At 60.7% G+C, this 18542-nt stretch overlaps 2 protein-coding genes across 2 annotated transcripts in view; one reads left to right on the plus strand and one right to left on the minus strand.

Moving 5' to 3' along the window:
• Positions 1 to 298: 298 nt before the first annotated feature.
• Positions 299 to 2001, plus strand: ATP5ME (ATP synthase membrane subunit e). The gene is made up of 4 exons (XM_019963141.2): positions 299 to 532; positions 936 to 990; positions 1377 to 1475; positions 1923 to 2001. Exons 1-4 carry the CDS (start codon positions 389 to 391, stop codon positions 1946 to 1948), a joined length of 324 nt encoding a protein of 107 aa, XP_019818700.2. The 5' UTR covers positions 299 to 388; the 3' UTR covers positions 1949 to 2001.
• Positions 2002 to 3828: 1827 nt separating this feature from the next.
• Positions 3829 to 18542, minus strand: part of PDE6B (phosphodiesterase 6B) — a 32096-nt gene continuing 17382 nt past the window's right edge. Inside the window, exons 4-22 of the mRNA XM_070791987.1 lie at positions 15261 to 15401; positions 15099 to 15173; positions 14185 to 14249; positions 13342 to 13408; positions 13153 to 13200; positions 12286 to 12435; positions 12035 to 12178; positions 11651 to 11716; positions 11065 to 11211; positions 9941 to 10048; positions 9647 to 9756; positions 9444 to 9531; positions 8953 to 9053; positions 8610 to 8717; positions 7771 to 7834; positions 7378 to 7452; positions 5995 to 6078; positions 4752 to 4899; positions 3829 to 3980 (exon numbers count right to left, since the gene is read on the minus strand). Of these exons, the coding sequence (XP_070648088.1) occupies positions 3919 to 3980; positions 4752 to 4899; positions 5995 to 6078; positions 7378 to 7452; positions 7771 to 7834; positions 8610 to 8717; positions 8953 to 9053; positions 9444 to 9531; positions 9647 to 9756; positions 9941 to 10048; positions 11065 to 11211; positions 11651 to 11716; positions 12035 to 12178; positions 12286 to 12435; positions 13153 to 13200; positions 13342 to 13408; positions 14185 to 14249; positions 15099 to 15173; positions 15261 to 15401 (1851 nt within the window). The 3' untranslated portion in view covers positions 3829 to 3918. The remainder of the gene's footprint in view (positions 3981 to 4751; positions 4900 to 5994; positions 6079 to 7377; positions 7453 to 7770; positions 7835 to 8609; positions 8718 to 8952; positions 9054 to 9443; positions 9532 to 9646; positions 9757 to 9940; positions 10049 to 11064; positions 11212 to 11650; positions 11717 to 12034; positions 12179 to 12285; positions 12436 to 13152; positions 13201 to 13341; positions 13409 to 14184; positions 14250 to 15098; positions 15174 to 15260; positions 15402 to 18542) is intronic.

An 18542-nucleotide genomic window follows, 5' to 3' on the forward strand; every position in this document is an offset into this window, starting at 1 on the left:
GAGCCCCTTCCCGGGCCGTCCCGGGGGCTGGTCTGGGGGGACCGCGGCCCGGACAGGCCTGGATGTGGCTGCGGCCGCACTGGAGCCGCGGGCGGGGCGGGACAGGTAGGAGGGAGCTCGGTTTTTCACTTTGTACAGTGGACTCACAGTTTTCAAATATTTGTACCCGAGGTGTGCGGGCCTCGATTTGTGCTCAACCTGGTTCGAAAATGTCAGGGGACAGGAGGGTCGCACCTGCTGCAGGGAACGCGAACTCGCTGCCCGGCCACTGCCCATGCGGAAGCCGCCGCGCGCCGCGCCTGATGACGTCACCCGGGCGTGCGCGCGGGCCATTTGCCCTCCAGCCGCCAGGGGTCGGCACTCGGCGTCCTCGCCCTGTGGGCGGCGCATGCGCACGCCCGGCCGCGCCTCTGCGTCTGCGTCTCCGCGGTGTTCAGGGCCTTGCGGCATCCTCTTCGGTCCGAATTGTGCTTCCGGCGCGAGGGTCACGGACAGTATGGTTCCGCCGGTGCAGGTCTCTCCGCTCATCAAGGTGAACCAGGCTTCGCAGCCGCCGCCGCTGATCCGCTCTGCGTGGGCAAAGCGCGTGAGCGCCTTGGCGGGGCTTAAGGCCCCGGCCCGGCGCCCCCGACTCTCAGCACCCCCTGCCCTGACCCGGAGGCTGCGACCCCCCATCGGGCCGCGACGCCGCGGGTGTGACCCCCGCTCCCCCTACCCGGCTCCGCGCCCCGGACCCCGTCCCCCTACCCCGCTCCGCGACCCGGACCCCGACCCTGTGGGCTGAGACCCCCCCCCCCCCCCGCCCAATCGGGCCCCGACGCCGCGGGCGTGACCTCCACCCCGTCCCCTCTCTCAGCGCCCCGGACCCCGACCCTGTGGGCTGAGACCCCCCAGGGGCGGTCCCCCCTGCCGCCCCTGACCGCTTTTCCCCACAGCTCGGCCGTTACTCCGCCCTGTTCCTCGGCATGGCCTACGGCGCCAAGCGCTACAGTGAGTGTCCGCGGGCGTCTGCGGCCCCCCGGCCGGGGCGGGAGAGGGGCGGCGTGGGAGGCCCCTGACCCGAGACCCGAAAGGGCCGGACCCCCGCGCGCGGCCGGTTGGAGGTTGGCCGGGCAGCACCTTGCAGCAGAGGACTGAGTGCGGGGCGGCTGGGTGCCTGGGGTGGCCGCGGGCGTCCTGTAGCTGCCCTCCGGGTCGGGCTCTCCGTTAGGAGGTGGGTATCAGGCCTTTACCTACATCCAGGTAAAGGAGAGTGGGAATCGGGCGCCCCTGGCACTCAGTGTACCTGAGGATGGCTTTGCCTGTGAACTGAATTCCCTTTAGAGCTTCAGTGGAAGCGTTCACTGGACGCCCCGCCCCCGCTTTCCCTTTGACAGATTACCTGAAACCTCGGGCAGAAGAGGAGAGGAGGCTTGCAGCCGAGGAGAAGAAGAAGCGGGATGAGCAGAAGCGCATCGAGCGGGAGCTGGCGGAAGGTGCTCATGCGTTTGGCTCTCCTAGATTTGTCCCCCGCCCCGCGGGGTTTTCAGAAACAGCTGCTGCTTCATACGGAGCAGCAAGTGGAGAGGAAAGGCTGCCTTCTCCATTTCCACTGGCCCCTGGGCCATCCTCTGCTGAGTGGGGTAGGGGTGGGGAAGGAGAGCCGTTGTTGGGGGCGGGTGCTAACCTGCCTTTAGTGAGGCTCGGCCCCTGGACCTTAGAGGTGAACTGTCTCAGCCTTAGAGGCCACACCACCGGAGCCAGGCTCCATCCTCCCTGACTGCGGCGACAGGTCCCAGTGAGGAAGGCTGAGGATATGGTGGAAACAGAGCATAGCCAGGCTCCATGAGATGAGACGCTGGATGGTTTAACCCCCAAAATCTAAGGTGGCCCTTTGGGGTGGTGGGCCTGTGTAATGGTGTGTTTTCCTTCTAACTTTCCAGCCCAAGAGGATACCATATTGAAGTGAGCCTGCCCTTCTCCTGAGCAGTGTGGCTGAATAAAGTTTTCTGTGCTCTGTGAGTCTCTGACTTTCCTTTATTGTCCCCAGTAGTTTGGTTTCTGGACTCAGACTCAGCTGTATGCCAGTCTTCTCAGATTATGTGCAGTGTGAGTGGAGAGGGATTCCAGAAAAACTAATCAATGATTCAGTGATGGGTGCATAAACCCGGTGGAACACAGAGGAACTTGATCGTTTGCTCTGGGGGCTGGGGGTGGGAATGAGGACGGGAGCCCCTAAGGATGCAGTTTGCAACAGAGGCGCAGCTCGCCCAAGCATCATGGGTGCTGCTGAGCTTCTCCGCTCATCCCTGGCTCAGACCCTTGGACGGGTAGGAAAGGGGGCAGGCTTCGCCACGTGGGAGGAGTGGGGGTGTCCTGATGCCCTTCGAGGTAGAACTTGGATTTCTCTTCTCCTTTTGCACATCCTCCTCCTGACCCCAGGTAGGGGATGTGGCTTCCTAAGGACTTTGCTGGGGTGCAGCTAGCTCTTCACTGGGCTTGGGCCTTTGTGCCTGAGAGGGCAGCAGACTCTGCCCCTGCCGGCTGTGCCTCTTCAAGCCCAGTGCGTGCGTGCCAAGTTGCTCCAGTCGTGTCCAACTCTGTGACACTATGGACTGCAGCCTGCCAGGCTCCTCTGTCCATGGGATTCTCCAGGAAAAGAACACCAGGGTGGGTTGCTGTGCCCTCCCCCAAGGATCTTCCCGACCCTGGGAATGAACCCTTGTCTCTTAGACCTTCTGTGTTGGCAGGAGAGTTCTTTACCACTGACACCACTTGGAAAGCCCACAAATGTTATGTATATAATAAGCGCGCGTGAGGCTTGGTGTCAAAAGTTGCTATTCCAGCTTTGTGCCTGGAGTGGACTTCCTAGGCTTCGAGCCCCAGTTCATTTGTTTTCCCTGTTTTCAGTAAAGGTGAGGCTGGAGTGCATACCCCCTAGGAGATCCTGAGGTTGGTGGGTGGCTGGCACTGGGTCTCTCTGGGAACTGGGGGGGACCCCAGTCCCATGCTCTTGTCCCCAGGTATCATTGTGAGCTGAAGGTTGTGTGGGGCCTGTGGGTCCCCTGCACACTGCTGCCGGGAGCGCTGGGAGAACACGGCATCTGAACCAGCCTTCACCCACGTGACCTTGCAGCACAGTTCGTGGCTGTAGCCAAGGGGAGTTTCCAGTGTCTGGAAACAATTGCTTTGAAGCTAACATTGCAAGTTAAAGTCCTTTATTTCTATCAGATATTTAGCACCCATTTCAAGTGTGAGCTGTGTTTTCTGTCTGGGTCTGACTTGGCTTTTCTTCCCGGCTGAGAACCATTTGGTTCTTGGAGGCGTGTGGTTGCTTCCATGAAGGAAACCTCAGGGGTGCAGGTGGACTTGGGCAGGCCACAGGTGCGGGTCCCTCAGCAAGGTTCAGACCAGGTCCTGGCAGCATTTATTAACACGTTATTTCTGCACAGATCACTGAGCTCTGATCACTGGTCTCACAACCTGGACCTTTCTGGCAGGATTTCTGGTTGGTCACAAATGAATGTCCTCTGCCACATAAAAAAGAGCAGCATGTTTTCTTTTGATTTTATTCTAAATTTCTATTCACATATTTGTTCCTAAACCAGATGAGAACTGGCATCCATGTATCCATTTCTCCACCTGTATACACATAAACACATGTGCAGTTGTGAACATATTCACCCAGTGCTCTCGGACACACAGCTCACAGATCTCCTGGTGGTGTGATTATGTATCCAGAAGTTGGATGAGGGTAAGGTAGGCTACACTGTTCAGATCATTGACTTTAGTTCATAAAAACACAAGCCTTAAAAAAGTTCAAAGTATCCAAAATGGTCTTCAGTCATTTTCTCAGGCTCCCTAACCTCTTGTACCAGTGGTTAGAGGCGGGGTCCCAGGGTGGGGGTGGGGTGTGGGGCAGGGGGCCCGCGGACCACCTCAGAGGATGTGGCAGGTTGAAGACCGGGGTGCCGGGCCGCCATTGCAGATTTCTGTGCCCACTGCAAGAGAAGACAAGACGGTGAGCGAGGACCATGAGTGGCCCAGCGCCCCCATCCTCCCTGCAGGGGGAAGGGCAGGGCAGGGGCTGGTCTGCCTAAGCCGATTAGCCCGGCTGATCCTAATTTAGTTCTGGTGACGCTCCAGCAGTGGCCTCGCAGCTGGCTGGTTTCTGTTGGTTCTCTCCCCTGCAGACGTTTCAGAGAATGGTGATGACAGCTGCAGAGCACAAGCAAGGCTCGAGGACTCTGATGTGGGGGCACCGGCTGGTGCCAATGGAGCCGTGCTCCCACAGTGCTGGGGGTGGGGTGGGAAACAAGCTCTGCGCCCGGGGCGGGAGCACCATGCGTGCTGACCCCTAGCTTGCTTCTTAGGTTCCATGGGTCTGCTGTTTCAGCTCTGAGGCTGGCGTGGGAGCGTAGATAGAGTTTATGAACTACTTAAGAGGGAACCGCTGATGGATGATGGGAACAGAGGACCTGAGTTGGCTTTCCTCCCCTTTATAAAGGTGACTTCCCTCCAGAATCCCTTGACTCGGACCCCGAGCAGGCCTTCAGACCGGGCTCATCAGCCACCCTGAGTCAACCAGCCTGTTCCTAGGGGATGGGCCTCACTCTGGAAGGGTGGCCGTCTGTGCAGCCCAGAGTCCAGGCACCCTGACCACAGGGCCACCCGAAGCCTGCCAGGGCCAGATGAGTGTCGCCTCACACCCGCCCCCTGCAGGCCAGGGCCAGGCTGCGTGGCCTTGGTTGAGGCTGGAGTGGAGCCCAGACCTTTCTTGGCCGTCATCTCTTTCTTCTGGTCCTCCTCCAGGGCCTTCACCTTGGCTTCGTACTCATCGGCCAAGGCCTTCCACTCCTTCCTGTTGTTCTGCAGCCGGTCAAACATGGGCAGGATCTCCTCGTGGAAGCGGGAGAACTCCTGGAAAGGAAACAGAAGTCAGACCACATCCCTAGTGGCTCCTGGGTGGGCTGGGCCAGAGGTGGGGTGCTTAGAGATGCCACATCCCCAGCAAAGACCTAAAAAGGGAGAAGGCCTTGTGGTTTGTGTCCTTGAGGTTGGAACAGGAGCTACAGGGTGAGGTCCTGAAGAACAGAAAACATCCAAGCAGAAAGGACATTCCCTAGCAAGGGGGCTGAGAAGGCTGGGCAGATGTGTGGGTCCTGGGGCTCCTTCACCCTCATGCAGACATCGCATGTCACACAGAGCACATGCTCACACATGCACACGTGTGGACACACAAGCTGTGCGGGTAGATGGAGGCGGGGAAGGCACAGGGGGGCAGTGCCTGGTGGGCCCCGGCAGTGAACCTGAGGACCAGCACGTGCGTCCTGGTCCCGCCTTCCTCCCAGCACTGACTCCAGCCCCTGGTGGAGGCAGAAAAGGGAGCTGGTGCTTCAGTAAAGGGAAGCACAAGGCCTTGGGGGCTGAGGTGGGGAGTGGGACAAGGTGGTCAGAACCCAACACCCTTCTTGGAGTATGGGGCTACCCCTGAGACTGCAGCCAACAGTCATGGCGGCTGACCTTTGGGAGGGCTCTGCCCCCACCCCTGGCCAGTCCCCAGAGCCGAGGTCCAGCGCCTGCGCCAGGTCCTTGGCTCGCATCCCACTGCCCCCGGCTCTGCTCAGCTGTTTGCGGGGCCGGGCGCACCCAGCTGGAGGCTGGACCACCCCCATCTTCCCAGAGCTCAGACCCTGAATGGATGCACCGCACATACCCTGCAGTCGGTGCCTTGACAACACTGTGCAGGCTCTGCATGGGGGTGCCTTTAGATGGGGTTCGGGAAGGGATGTTTGGGGTGTGACATCAGGGTGTGCAGGAGGACGTTCTGGGAGGGAGAGATTGGGGTGGGAAATTTCATGATCCTTCTGAGGAACTGACAGGGAGGGGACCCCCTTGGGGTGAGACTGACGGTTTTGAGTTTCAGTGCAGATTTGAGCGGGGAGGAGCCCCACAGCAGCCCCCGTCTCACCCTTCCCCTGCAAACCCAGCCAGGCCCTGGGCTGCCCTACTCACCTTGTACACAAACGTGCACACGAAGTCGATGAAGCCGACCTGCAGCTTGGGGAGCTCAGCCGCCTTGTTCCGGTCCATCATTGGCTTAAGGGGGAGCAGGGACACCGTGAGGCCTCCAACACCTCCATGAGCCTCAGGACTCAGCTCCACCCCAACGTGATGAGCCTGTCCATGTAGGGCTCACCTTGGAAGGGAAACCCAGGAGCCCCTCCAAGACACTGTGCCATTCTGGGGAGCTGCCCTAGGTGGTGCTGGGCCCCTGCCGCGCCAGCCCTGGTGTGGCGCTTGGAGCCAAGTTCCTCCAGCTCCCCCATGAGCTATCCATGGTCCTGACCCGAGACCTGGCCCCCAGCTCCTAAGGGGCAAAGCCCAGATACTCTGAAGGAGCTGATTTAGCGTCCAGCCTCTGGACTATCCCCCTGAGCTGCCTCCTGGCAGTCTCTTCCTCAAAGCTGCCCGTTGTCTGGAGCTCAGCGTGCTGGAGTGAGTCATGCAGGACCCTAGCGGTCTAGCCCAGGGAGACAGGCTGCCTGTCCTCCCATCAAGATGCCGGGTTGGTCAGGGCACCCTTTCCTGCAGTCTGCACCTGGCCCCCAGTCTTCGCAGCCCCATGCTCAGAGAGCTCGTCAGAGGCTGGAGTTGGCCTGTGAGACCAAACCTCCCTCCGTCTCTTCTGGTCATTGTTGGGCAGTGCTCGTGTCCTTATCCCCATGCAGGTACCAGTTCGGTCTAGCAACAGATTCCTGACCCCCACACTGCTGACCCAAAGATCCTGGCATCCTGTGGGCCTGTGGGCAGATGGAGCTCCAGGTACACCAAGACTGCCTCCCTCTCTCACCTCCACTCCTGTGAGGCCTGGTGACTGTGGGCATGGGTCCAAGCCCCCGTGTCCTTCCAGTAGTGGGCAGTCCTGCTCTGCATACCACCCCAGCCCTGCTGCACACTCCCCACCTCGGCTACTCTCTCCACGGCCACAGCCATGTCCAGGTGAGCCCTGGACTCTGGCCACCACTCCCCCTCCCAGCACTCTTCCCACGGGCCAGGCCTGCCACACCCTGAGCCTCCCTGGAGCAGCTCGCAGCCACACAGGGGCTCACCCCAGAGCTGCCTGGGCCCACGGGGGCTTTCGGCCAGGAGCTGCAGCCTGGCTCTGCAGCTTTGGCAACAGCTTTCCACCTCTGCGGGGGATCACATCTTTACCCAATCCTTGTATTTCCACAACTTTACCCAGATCCAGGCTCACGTCACATGACCCCACAAAGTGAGAGTTAGGCCCCAGGATTCCAGAACCCCCGGGGGTCCCCAGTCTGGGCCCAGCCCCAAGGGCCCTGGGAGCTCCCAAGGGCCGGGACAGGTGTGGAGGATACTGGAGGCGACACTCACGATGGGCTGCTGATCCAGAACCGTCCTCTCCAAGTCCCCTTGCTCCCAGAACTCAGCTGCCACCAGCAGAGCAACCTGAAAGGCGCACAGAAGGCAAGCACCGGTGGGCTCAGCGCTTGCTCAGATACTGTCCTGAGATCCTGCCAGGACGGCCGGGGCCCTCAGCCTTCTGTGTCCCAGACTCTGGTGGCCCAACTACTGAGGCTACACCGCTGTGGTGCCCAGGAGCGCAGCAGCCTCCTCCAGGGTGGCGGCTCTGGCTGGGCCCCAGAGCTGGGCAGCTGCCTTCGCCTCACCTTGCAGACAAGTGGGGCTGTTTCCCTCCCCCAGGCCCCACTTAGATGCAACCCCATGGGGACTGGCAAGACGTCTGGGGACCCACATGACTCTGACCTTGCTCTGGACTTCCCAGGGCTTGGTGATGGCAGACAGGTCACACGCCGTCATCATCATGGCCCTGCGGGCAGATGGAGCTCCAGGTGCGCCCAGCCTGGCCTCCCTCCCTGCCCCACCCTGCAAGGCCTGGTGTCCCTGGGGGCACACAGCCACGCGCCAGCGTCTGCAGTAGTGGGCGCCCCACCCTGTGCACCACTCCAGCCCTCCCCTGTCACCCCAGGCCGCCAGGGATGAGTCAGCAAGCGTTTCCTGGGGGCCCATGATTTACACATAGCTCCTCATTGGGCCCGGAGAAGGTGAAGGCACCCCACTCCAGTACTCTTGCCTGGAGAATCCCAGGGACGGGGGAGCCTGGTGGGCTGCCGTCTATGGGGTCGCTCAGAGTTGGACACCGCTGAGCAACTTCACTTTTCACTTTCATGCATTGGAGGAGGAAATGGCAACCCACTCCAGTGTTCTTGCCTGGAGAATCCCAGGGACGGGGGCGCCTGGTGGGCTGCCGTCCATGGGGTCGCTCAGAGTCGGACACGACTGAAGCGACTCAGCAGCAGCAGCAGCGGCCACACTGGGCCACTGGGACAGGCCTGGGCCTGGACTAGTTCTGAATCTCCACTTTGCAGATGAAAGAGTGGAGGCTCATAACGTGAGCAAATTATTTAACGGTGGACTCGGGCTGTCTGGTCCCAAACCCTGCAGCCTCCCCGAAAGGAGAGCGGCTGGGGTGGGAGCATGGGTGCTGTCCGGAAGTGAGCTGCCCTGCTCTGGGCTCCCAGTCCCGCCCTCGGAGCTTTGCAGGAGGCGCTGCAATCAAGGGGCGGAGCCGCGCGCCTGCTCACATGACGATCTCCTTCCTCGTGGTCTCCAAGGACAGGTAGTCCACCCAGCTCTTCCTGTCCTCGTAGTTCTTGGACTCATCCACAATCTTCTGGAACATCGTCCTTTTTCTGAACCCGAAGGACAAAGGGAGGGAGTCGACCCCTCGCCCCCACCCCCGCAGGACCCCGGCAACGTGTCCTTCTTGGTCTGAGCCCCACCCACCCTCCCAGAGAGGATCCGAGGCCAGAGTCCAGGCCTGGGGCGCCGGAGCGGGGCACGTCTGTCTGGGGCCCCAGGTACCCCTCTACCGGCTCCTTCCCAGCAGGGCCCCGGGGCGCCAGCGGGGCGGTGGGCGGCACCCACTTGAAGTAGAGCGCCAGGTCTGTGGCGATGATGGCGATGTCCATGAGGTGGATCACGTGCTCGTGCTGCCGCCGGTTCAGGTTCTGGTAGATGTTCAGGGTCTGCGGGGGTGTGGGGGGTGCTCCCGTCACAGCCGCGCCCCCTTCTGTGCCTGTCCCCGACTCCCTCCTGGAGGCCGTCCAACAGTCCCTCCCCATGTTGCTGGCCATCTTCTACCCAAGGGTCATGGGCCCCAGACACCGGTGGCCCCGTATTGCACTGGGGGGCATCTAACGCCCACCTTCCCTCAACACCCGGAATATGAGCCCCCGCCCTCAGGGGGCATTTCCAAACTGGAACCACCAGGGGTGCCATCACCCCCATTGCTTCAAAGCCTGCCTCCCTTCTCCAGCCCAGAGCGATGTGGTGTGGTTGCTGGCGGTGGAGGTTCAGGGGAGTGGGCGCAGGTCAGCTGGCCAGGGCCTACGGGAGAGTGAGGGGAGGACACGGACCTCCTCGGAGAGCAGGAACTTCCCGAACTCCAGGTGGTGTCGCTCCAAAATTGAGGAGCCGTGGAGCTTGGCTAAAGGGTTCTGGGACCTGTCACAGAGGTTTGGCTAAGAACAAGCAGCGGGCAGAGGCCCCAGGGCAGCCTGTGTGCCCAGCACCCCAGGGAAGGGGCGGCACCCTCAGAGGGCCCAGGACCCGCGCCTACTTCATCTGGTAGAGGTTGTTGGTGCCCCGATGGTCAATGTCATGGCACAGGCCGGCGGTCACCATGGCAAAGGCCTCCAGGTCCGTGTAGTAGCTCTTCAGCTTGCCTGTCTGCAGAGACAGGTGCCCAGATTCTTGCCCTGCCTGGCCCCCGGGGAGCTCAGTGGAGCCCGCCACCCCTCCCCAGCTTGGGTGCCTGCCACCCGCTTCCGGGCCCTTGAAGGCTGCACCTCCAGGCTCCTCCCAGCCCCGTCAAACAGGGTGCCCTCTCCCCACGCGCGCCCCGGCCACGCACCATGAGCAGCGTGAACATGGTCTGGGCCACGTTGAAGCCGTGGCGCCAGTTGTGGTAGGTGATTCTCCTGTAGCCCTTGCTCACGGAGAACAGGAACCGCACCAGGACCTGCGGGAGGTGAGACACGGGGTCCAGGCACCGCAGTGCCCGGTCCCAGCGACGCATTTCCAGCTGACGGCAGTGTGAAAGGCCCACGTCCCTGCCCGTCCCATGGCCCTCCTGTCCACTGGCCTCCAGCTGCCTTCCTGGGTGGCACCTCGGGGTGGACGAGGGGTGGAAGGGGTGTGGACGGGAGGCATGGAAGAGGGGCGGGCAGGGGGCCGGCGGGGGGTGGAGGAAGGGCGCGTGGGGGGCGGGCTGGGGGGGTGCAGACGACGGTGGACCCAGGGCGAATGAAGGGGGGACGAGGGGCGGATGTGGGTGGGCGGGGAGTGGACGGAAGCGGACGCCGGGCGGACGCCGGGGGCAGGGAGCCGGAGGAGCGGAGCTGAGGCCGAGAACACTTCCAACGTCCACAGGATGCCTGGGGCCTCCATCCTGTTGCCAAACCTCAGGTCGGGAAAGGACCCCAGGCGAGGGGCCTGGGATACTTTAGAAGAAAATGTCCATTTCAGCCGTGGGCGTCTGAGTGGGGCAGGATGTGTGGGCACCGGGGCACACAGTGGTGGAGAAAGAGGTGGTTGGTTGCTGAAGGCCCAGAGGCTTAGGGGCAGCAGGAGGGTGAGCCTTCTCCGGACGGGCAGTTGAGTTTGGGTGATAGAACCCGGGCTCAACCACCGCGTCCACAGCCGTTTTTAGGGCCAGAAGTTATCTGGGATTCCTGCATTCTGTTAGTGTTTTCTATAATGTGTTTATGTGTGTTTTCCCTTAGTTTTTACCCCTGCTGCTGCCCCGTGATGTGTGTGATCAGACTGCCTGCAGCCCCGTGGTATCACGCTCTCCGTCCGTCCGTCTGTCCAGCCACGTAGGCTCCACACACTTGCCGTGTGTGTTTTGCCAGCCCACACTGTCCATTCTGTGCGGACATGGCTTGCCCCCAGACTTCCTGCGGGAACTGGGATCCGGATCATCTCTCTGTGACCTCCTGGGAAAGCTGGGACCCTGGATCACAAATGAGCCCTCACCTCCTGGGGGATCTGGAACTTTCGAACCACACCCAGCTCATAGTACATCTGGATACCGCATTTGACCAGCTCCAGTTCCGTGCACTCCAGGTCCGAGAAGTGGAACTCATAGATGTCGAACTTGGCGGGCCCCGGCAGCACTTCCTTCTGTGGGAGGGACGGTGGGGCTGAGGGGCAGGCCCGCCGGAGCCCCGCCTGCTCCTCAGCTTCTCTCAGGGATCCTCTGTCCAGCCTCAGACACGCCAGGTGTCTCTTAACTTTGGCTGCAGCCTGAGGTGCTCTCAGCCCCTCCTGGTTCAACCCTTTCCTCTCCCCTTCTCCCGCCAGTGGCCCAGCAGCAAGAATTTGCCCGCTGGGCAAGTGAAGTTGTGAGGGAAATACAGATACACACATGCGTGGGCACACGCAGATATCGGCAAGGACCTGTGAATACACAGGCAGGTGGAAGGATACACGGACGCACGCGATCACAGGGATGGGCGGGCGTATTCAGCACAGACACCGCAGGACCTCCCTCTGCCACCTGGGGTGGCACCTCCCCTCGCTCAGGGCTCCTTGGGCCCCCGGGGCGGGGCCAGACTCTGACCAGGATTTTCCCCAGCTCGTCCTCCTCGCAGTCGGCAGGCTCCTTCCCGAGGCGTTCTCTGGTTGGCTGGGAGAGAAGACGTGCTATGAGACGGTGATGGCGTCAACTGCACCTTTCGTGGCTGTGGGACTGAGTGATCCCTCGGGGAGCCCCAGCCGGAGCCTCTGGCCTCAGAAACGGTGGCGGCGGCCTCGGGCCGGCTCTTGTTCCCTCCACACCAGTCCAAGCTCTCTGCCTGGACGGTGATGGTGGAGCCCTCACACAGCACGACCAGAGGGGCTGGGGTCCCTGCTAGGGGCCTGCGGCCGGGCAGGGAGCCCCGGGCGGTGTGGTGTGTGCAGGTCTAGGCCACACCCCTGCTCCCCGTGGGAGAGCCGGACGCACCAGGATCAGCTGGATTTCCTCTCTGTCACATCTCACGTGGTACAGGACCATGTCTTGGGCGATGTCCTTGCGGTTCTCCAGCTTGTTCATCTTGTCGTAGGTGTCAGTGTTCAGCACCGACCAGCCCAGGAACTGTGTGAGAGACTGCAGGCGCACGTCACCCCCATGGGCGCCCTCGGGGCCGGCTCCCAGGCCTGGGTCCCACAACCCCCGGGGTCGTCTCCGGAACCCCGCCTGTGACAGGTGTTTACCTCCATCAGGACTTCATCCTGCTCATCGAAGGGCTTCCCGTCCTTCCTGTTGTAAAATGTCGCGACCCCCACGATCTCCTCCTTCTTGTTGACGATGGGCATGGAGAGGACGTTCTTGACGATCCACCCAGAGTCGTCCAGAGGCCCCTCCTGGCGGGAGAGTTGTTCAGAGCTGACCGCTGCCCTGGGTCTGACCCTGGCCTGGGCCTGCTTGTCACCCAGGGAGCGTGAACCTCGCTTCTTCTGCCCTCAAAGGGCAGAGGCTGGGTCCCTGCTCCCATCTGGCGGCCCACCATGCCCGCGAGCCAGCGGTGACCTCTTCCTGGAAGAGGGAAGACGTCCGCCAAGGTGCCTCACCGAGCGAGCGCTGCAGTCACATCGGTTCCCGCTCTTGGAGGCCGCCCCCACCCCGCCTGTCCCTGCGCTCGACTGAATGCTCTGCTGCTAAGTTCCCAATAATTGCCAAACAAGGGGCCTGGCATTCCCCCGGGCCCCACAGACGGTGTGGTGGGTCCCCGCTCACATTCCACTCATGGTTGGCCAGTGAAATATGGACCCTGGCCAGTTCCTGGAGGGGGCCCTGAAAGATAAAGCGCAGTTCCACCCGTCCACGTGACGGCCTCCTTTGGAAAAGAGCCCACCCCGGTAGTGCGTCCCCAGAGGGAGCAGACGTGAACCCTCGCCGGGTGCAGCCGCAACCACCCAAGCAGCAGACCTGTGTGCACGGAACATGCTGTGCTGCCCTTAGCCTGTGAGGTCTGAGGTTGTTTCTTAAGCAGCAAAAACGAATTCAGTCCATCATTTCTGAACCACAACATTTTTTTCCCTAAAGTACAGTACACATTCCATTAATGAATAGACAGATACCTGAAAATTGAACATTTCGTCGGCAGGGGCATTCATAATATTACAGATCTGAAAAAGGATCAGAAACACAATTTCACTTGAAGCGGCCAAATATAGAGTATGATTCTAAAATAGACTGTCCAGTCTGATGAGCTTCTACGTAGGCAAAGCTGGGGCACTTAGGCCTCTGGGAAGGGCTGGGGAACTCACAAAACCGCTTTCTGCCACGTAGGTTGGAAGGCCGCTGGCAAGGGCCCAGTGGTCAGCTGGGGGTGAGCTGTGGGGAGAGAAGCAAAGGGCGGTGGGCAGGCGCTCGGGTGTGTGTGCGCTGATTCCCTTCCCCGGGCTCTGGGTGGGTGTGGGAAGCTGGCAAAGACTTGAAGAAGGGGAGGGCAGGCCAGGGCTGGGTCTGGGGACACCTGAGCTGTGTCGTGCCTCCTTCTCTGCCCGTGAAGAGGCCCCCTCTTCCTGGGAGCCACAGGCTTCCCCCAGGCAGGCCTGGCTCTGGGTCCTGCTTGCTGCATGGGCCCCGCGGGTGGGGTCCTGATGGGCTCTGGGGCTCGTACAGCTGTGCGGCTGTGGGGCTGGAAGTGGCCAGCTGCCGCCCCCTCTCTCCAGGCTGCCCTCAGCTCTGTTGGTTCTGCTGCCCTCTGGGCTGGTCCCTCCAGTCCCACCGCCTGCACCGCCCCCCGCACCCCCCGCCCCCGGCTGTGCAGTGTCAGGCCTCCCTGGAGACTCCGCCTGCGGGCTGGCCGGGTGAACCAAGATGAGACCCTAAGGGCCTCAAAGGCCAGTCGCTGCTGAGAGGGCCACCCGGACAGCTCTGCTGAGCCTTGAGTCCACATCAGTGTTCGTGGGACGTCAGGCCTCCTCGTGACCCCATGCATTTCCTCCCAGACCATTGAGTCAGTCTCTGTCCTGCCTCACCCCGCGGCACAGGGAGCGTCAAAGGGTGTGGGGGCGAGCCAGGGGCTGCGGACTCTGCCGTAACGGGCCCTCAGCCCCGTCCAGCCCGGGCCCTCGGGTAACACTTCTCAGAACCCTGACACTTACGGGATGACCTTGATGTCTTCCTTGCCGTGGAGGATGTAGTCTATGACTTTGTAGAAGAGGATTTCCTGAGAAGCAGACCGCAGAAGGCATGAGGGGCTCCCCGATGGGAACCCCACCACACACACCACACCCACACACATGACACACCACATAAGCCCACATAACGACACGCAGGCACATGCGTGGACTGTGCACATGTGTGGACCATCACTGACTGTCCTGGGACACACGTTTGTCTTCCCTCCAGCCACGTCCCCCACACACAGACTGGCCCGTATCTGTCACACAAGTGCGTGCAGCTGAGCCAGGCCTGTGTGTCCATCTTTCACAAACACACACACACACACCTGTCTCTCTCATATAACTGGGACAAGTTGTGGTCACAGCCGGCCTCTGTGCAGAGATTCCCACATGTACTTGGCTCACAGAACCCTTGGAGTCCCTGAGACAGCCCGTTGCCACCCCACTTGACAAGAGGGGAGATTGGGTCAAGGCTCTGACGTGTGACCCCGGTTGGATGCACAACGTGTGGCTGAGGTATCTGCACACGTCCCTACCCGACTCGCACCCCTACGTGGCCCCGCTCGGGCAGATGTTAGAGCGATTTAAGACGAGGGCAGCAGGTCTGCTCAGCCAGAGCAGATGTTGCTCAGTAAACCAGGCTGACAGCCCTCTTGAGGACCAGGCCTGGCCCTTGGCCCCAGAGCACTGCAAGGGGCTGGCGCTGGGGAGACGTCCTCAGGGGCCTGCCCTCTGGAGCGGTCAGAGGGCCAGGCAGCCCTCCACCCTGTCCTCGCCTCGCCACAGCCTCCCGAGCCTTCCCTCCCACCCGGGTCAGCTGGGGCGACCCCTCCCCATGGTGGAGCTGGGCCAGGAAGCCGGGTGCAGGGCAGGCCTGTCACCCTGCGACTTACTCGGCCGTCAGGTGTGCGGGGGCCCGAGTACGCCTGGGCCTCTCCCATCAGCACGGGCCACACATCAAAGAATTCCTGGAAGAGAAGAGAAGGGAGCGGGGCACCAGCTCAGCGGCAGAGCAGGACGAGGCGGCCAGGGGCCTGTGGGCGCCAGGGCCTCACCTTCTCCTTGGTCATGTCCAGGAGGCCCACCGAGTACCGGTCACAGTTCAGATAGGCCCGTACAGTGTAGAAGGCCTTGTGAAACTGCCTCTCGATGTCTGTCAGCTCCTCAAACACCTTGTTGGCCGACCACAGCAGCACCTGGGGAGTGACACACCACTGCGTCCGTGGCCACACACCCCCGTCTGCACAGCAGCACCCGAGTGAGGTCTGCCACACCCGAGACACACACTTTCACACACGCACACGGAGCCCGGGACGCGGACAGGGGCGCCTCTCCTGGCGTCTCTGCAGGGTGCCAGCGCCTGAGATTTGATCCAGCATGTGGCCCTCGGCTCCCTGCCTCAGGGTCCCCGGAAGCTTCCTGGCAGGTAAGTTCTCCAGGCTTTGGCCACATCCCCGCCACTCACTCCTCGGTGTTGGCCTCAGGCTGTGGTGGTGAGTGAATGAAAATTTAGATCAATTGCCATGAGCTTGAAAGGCAGAGCTCTGACCAGCCAGCCTTCCATAACTAGCCTGTGAGAAGCTGGGGCTTGAGGACACGAATTTGTTGTTTTCGGGACGTCAGGCACTTTTGTGGTCTCTGCAAAGCAAGTTGAGAGCGAGAATGCACTGACACGCTCTAGGAGGGCCTAGCCAGACCCTGCCCGGGACATCAGCCCCCAACCAGGCCGGCTGCTGTGCAGGGTCAGCCTCCTGCCCCCCGCCCCCCACCCCCACCCCCGACCTCTTCAGCAGCGCCCCGGGCCGGACCCTCTAGGCCCCACCCCTTCACACACACTCACCGCCTCCCCGCCTTCTGATCTGTAAGGAGGGCGGCCTGGTGCCCGGTCCCTTCTCCTCCACCACGAGGAGCCAGCCTCCTTGCCTGGCTCCCTTCCTGCCAGTTTGTGAGCATGTGTGACAATGTGTGCATCTGAGAGTGAGTGTGTGCACGTCAGTCACCTGTGCCTCTACCCTAGAGGCCTTCTGAGCTCTTTGGTACCAGTCCTGGTGAGAGCAGAACCCATGTCACAAATGTTGAGGGGTGGGTGGTCGGGTGCCCAGGTATGTCATGGACAGCTGAGCTTGGGGGTGGGGTTGTCTGGGCTGCAAGCCTAATTTTTGAGCCATCTGAGTACTTCAGTCCCAAAACCTGTCCTCTAGGAGAGGGATGGAGTGAGGAGGAAAGGGCGCGGGCATCACAGTGCAGCCTCTAGGGGAGACCTCACTCCAACTCCACCTTGCCCCTCCAGTGCCACAGCTGGACCAAGGGCCAGTCCCCACACTGGATGCTGCTCTGAAGCAGGCTATCTTGGCCCCAAGGAAATGGGTGCTCAGCGGATCAGGCAGCGTGTCCACAGTGGTTTGAAGCCAGGTGTGAGGCCCACCCCAGGCCTCTACCTTCCCCTTCTTCCTTTTTCTCTCTGACTTGAGTCTGGGGTACCGTCTGATGGGATGAAGGCATCTTAGGGGTTACCGGTAGCCACTGCCATACCAGGTTTTAGAGCGTTCCAGCCCCCAGCCAACACCCCGATCCCCCAGCCAGAAGGTCCTCAGCCCCCAGCCAACACCCTGATCCCTTCTGGAACTGCCCCACTGACTGCTGAGTGTTCTAGAACTTCGTCTAAATGGATTCATGCAGTGCCTGTCCCACGCCCACCCCCCTCTGCCTGTCCCACATCTGTCTGGGGCGGCTCTTCCCAGACCAGTCTGCCCTCCTGCCTCTGTGGGCCCTTGGACTGCTTGTCTCGACTGCTGCAAACTGTGTTGTCTCGGTGGTGCCCCTGGAGCCCCTTCTCTGTCTGAGTGACCAGGAGCCTGTGGTTGGCAGGAGCTGCAGTGTAGCCCTTCACAGATTCATCAGGGGCGCTCCTCTTTAATGTTCCAAGATGAAATCTGGGAGGGGCCACTTGGTGACCCTGGAAGTGAGGGGCATCCAGCTGCATCTGGGGACAGATAATGCAGAGGCCTGTGCTGCCCCTGGGGTGGGGAGGCTGGCCTGTGAGGCCTAAGCTCATGCTCATACTATGGGGGGGGGGATATCAGGCCGCTGGGAGGGCAGGGGGCAGATGGGAAAGGTGACCCAGAGGCCCTGGGCAGCTTGAGCTCCCAAGGCCCTTATTTAGGGGCAAGTTCTTCAATCTTAAAGAATTTTGAGAATCACTTGTTAAACACAGCCATTATTCAAGTTAAATAATGTTAACTTAAAAATTAAGAAAATTAGGGAATTCCCTAGCTGCTCACTGGTTGGGACTCTGTACTGTCAGTGCTGAGGGTTTGGGTTTGATCCCTGATCAGGGAACTAAGATCCCACAGGCCACATGGCCAAAGAATGGAAAGAAAAAAAAAAGAAATTACATGAAGGCAAAAATAATAAATATGCAAATGCATGTTTCCCCGTTTCACTACAGGTGACTGTTATCCGTATGCTTATGGCTTCTGACAGTGGAAAGAAGGGTCACCCTATGATACTTCTCCCAGCCATGTGTCCAGCAACATCAGAGTGGGAGCTGCAGGGACAGGAATCAGCCTGCACTGCCCAGGGGGGGCGAGCCCGCCCCACCTTGCTGCTCCCACTCACATGTCCTGACTTCCAAACACTTCCGCATGTTCACAGATCAGGAATACGAGTAGCTTTGAGCCTGGGTGCTCTTTATGTAGCCTTGTGAGTTGGGGCACCTCTCACCTCATCCTGGGAGCGGCAGTGCACATGCTCTGTTTTTATACCAGCCAACGGGTTGTGGACAAAGCATGGTCTGGGCAGCGTGGAGCCAAAGTTCTGTACCCTTGGGGCCTCTCGTCCAGCTGGTGCTGCAACATGGGCCGTGGGAACCGAAGCTACAGCTGGCCAGTCAGCCTCACGCAGCAGATCTGAAATTCCCACATCCCAGGGCCAAGTCTATGATTTCTTTGTTGTTTCTCTTGCCTCTGACTAAAGTGGCCAAGACACCTTCAAAAAGGGGTTGATGGGAGCCCCTGAGGCAGAGTCCATGGGAAGAATGACCAGGGCTGATCGACAGTGATTCTTGACCAGGGAGGGGGCCTAGGACCCTGGAGGATTGCTAAGATCTGTGCGAGGGAGGGGCAGGCCCTGTGCAGAGAAGTGCTTTAATTTGCAACTGGGGCTCCCCTACAGCGTGAGGAAGAAGTGGGCACCAGACTGAATCGCAGGCAATGTGGGAGCCAGGCTTTGTTCATTTCAGTCTTTTCTTTTCAAAGAGAGCTGTGAGGTAGAGCTGTGAAGTAATTAGAGTTCTTTAAAATGCTGTTCAGAGTGTAAGGTCTCAGAGGTGGCTTTCT

This window comes from Bos indicus, chromosome 6 (assembly GCF_029378745.1).
Source record: "Bos indicus isolate NIAB-ARS_2022 breed Sahiwal x Tharparkar chromosome 6, NIAB-ARS_B.indTharparkar_mat_pri_1.0, whole genome shotgun sequence".
In the NCBI taxonomy this organism is placed as follows: domain Eukaryota; kingdom Metazoa; phylum Chordata; class Mammalia; order Artiodactyla; family Bovidae; genus Bos; species Bos indicus.

Excerpts from the sequence above, each read along its gene's own strand:
- ATP5ME (XM_019963141.2), top strand. The coding sequence starts at position 389 with ATGCGCACGCCCGGCCGCGCCTCTGCGTCTGCGTCTCCGCGGTGTTCA. Across the intron at positions 991-1,376 it reads CTACGGCGCCAAGCGCTACA|ATTACCTGAAACCTCGGGCA; the intron begins GTGAGTGTCCGC and ends TCCCTTTGACAG. Across the intron at positions 1,476-1,922 it reads CGAGCGGGAGCTGGCGGAAG|CCCAAGAGGATACCATATTG; the intron begins GTGCTCATGCGT and ends CTAACTTTCCAG.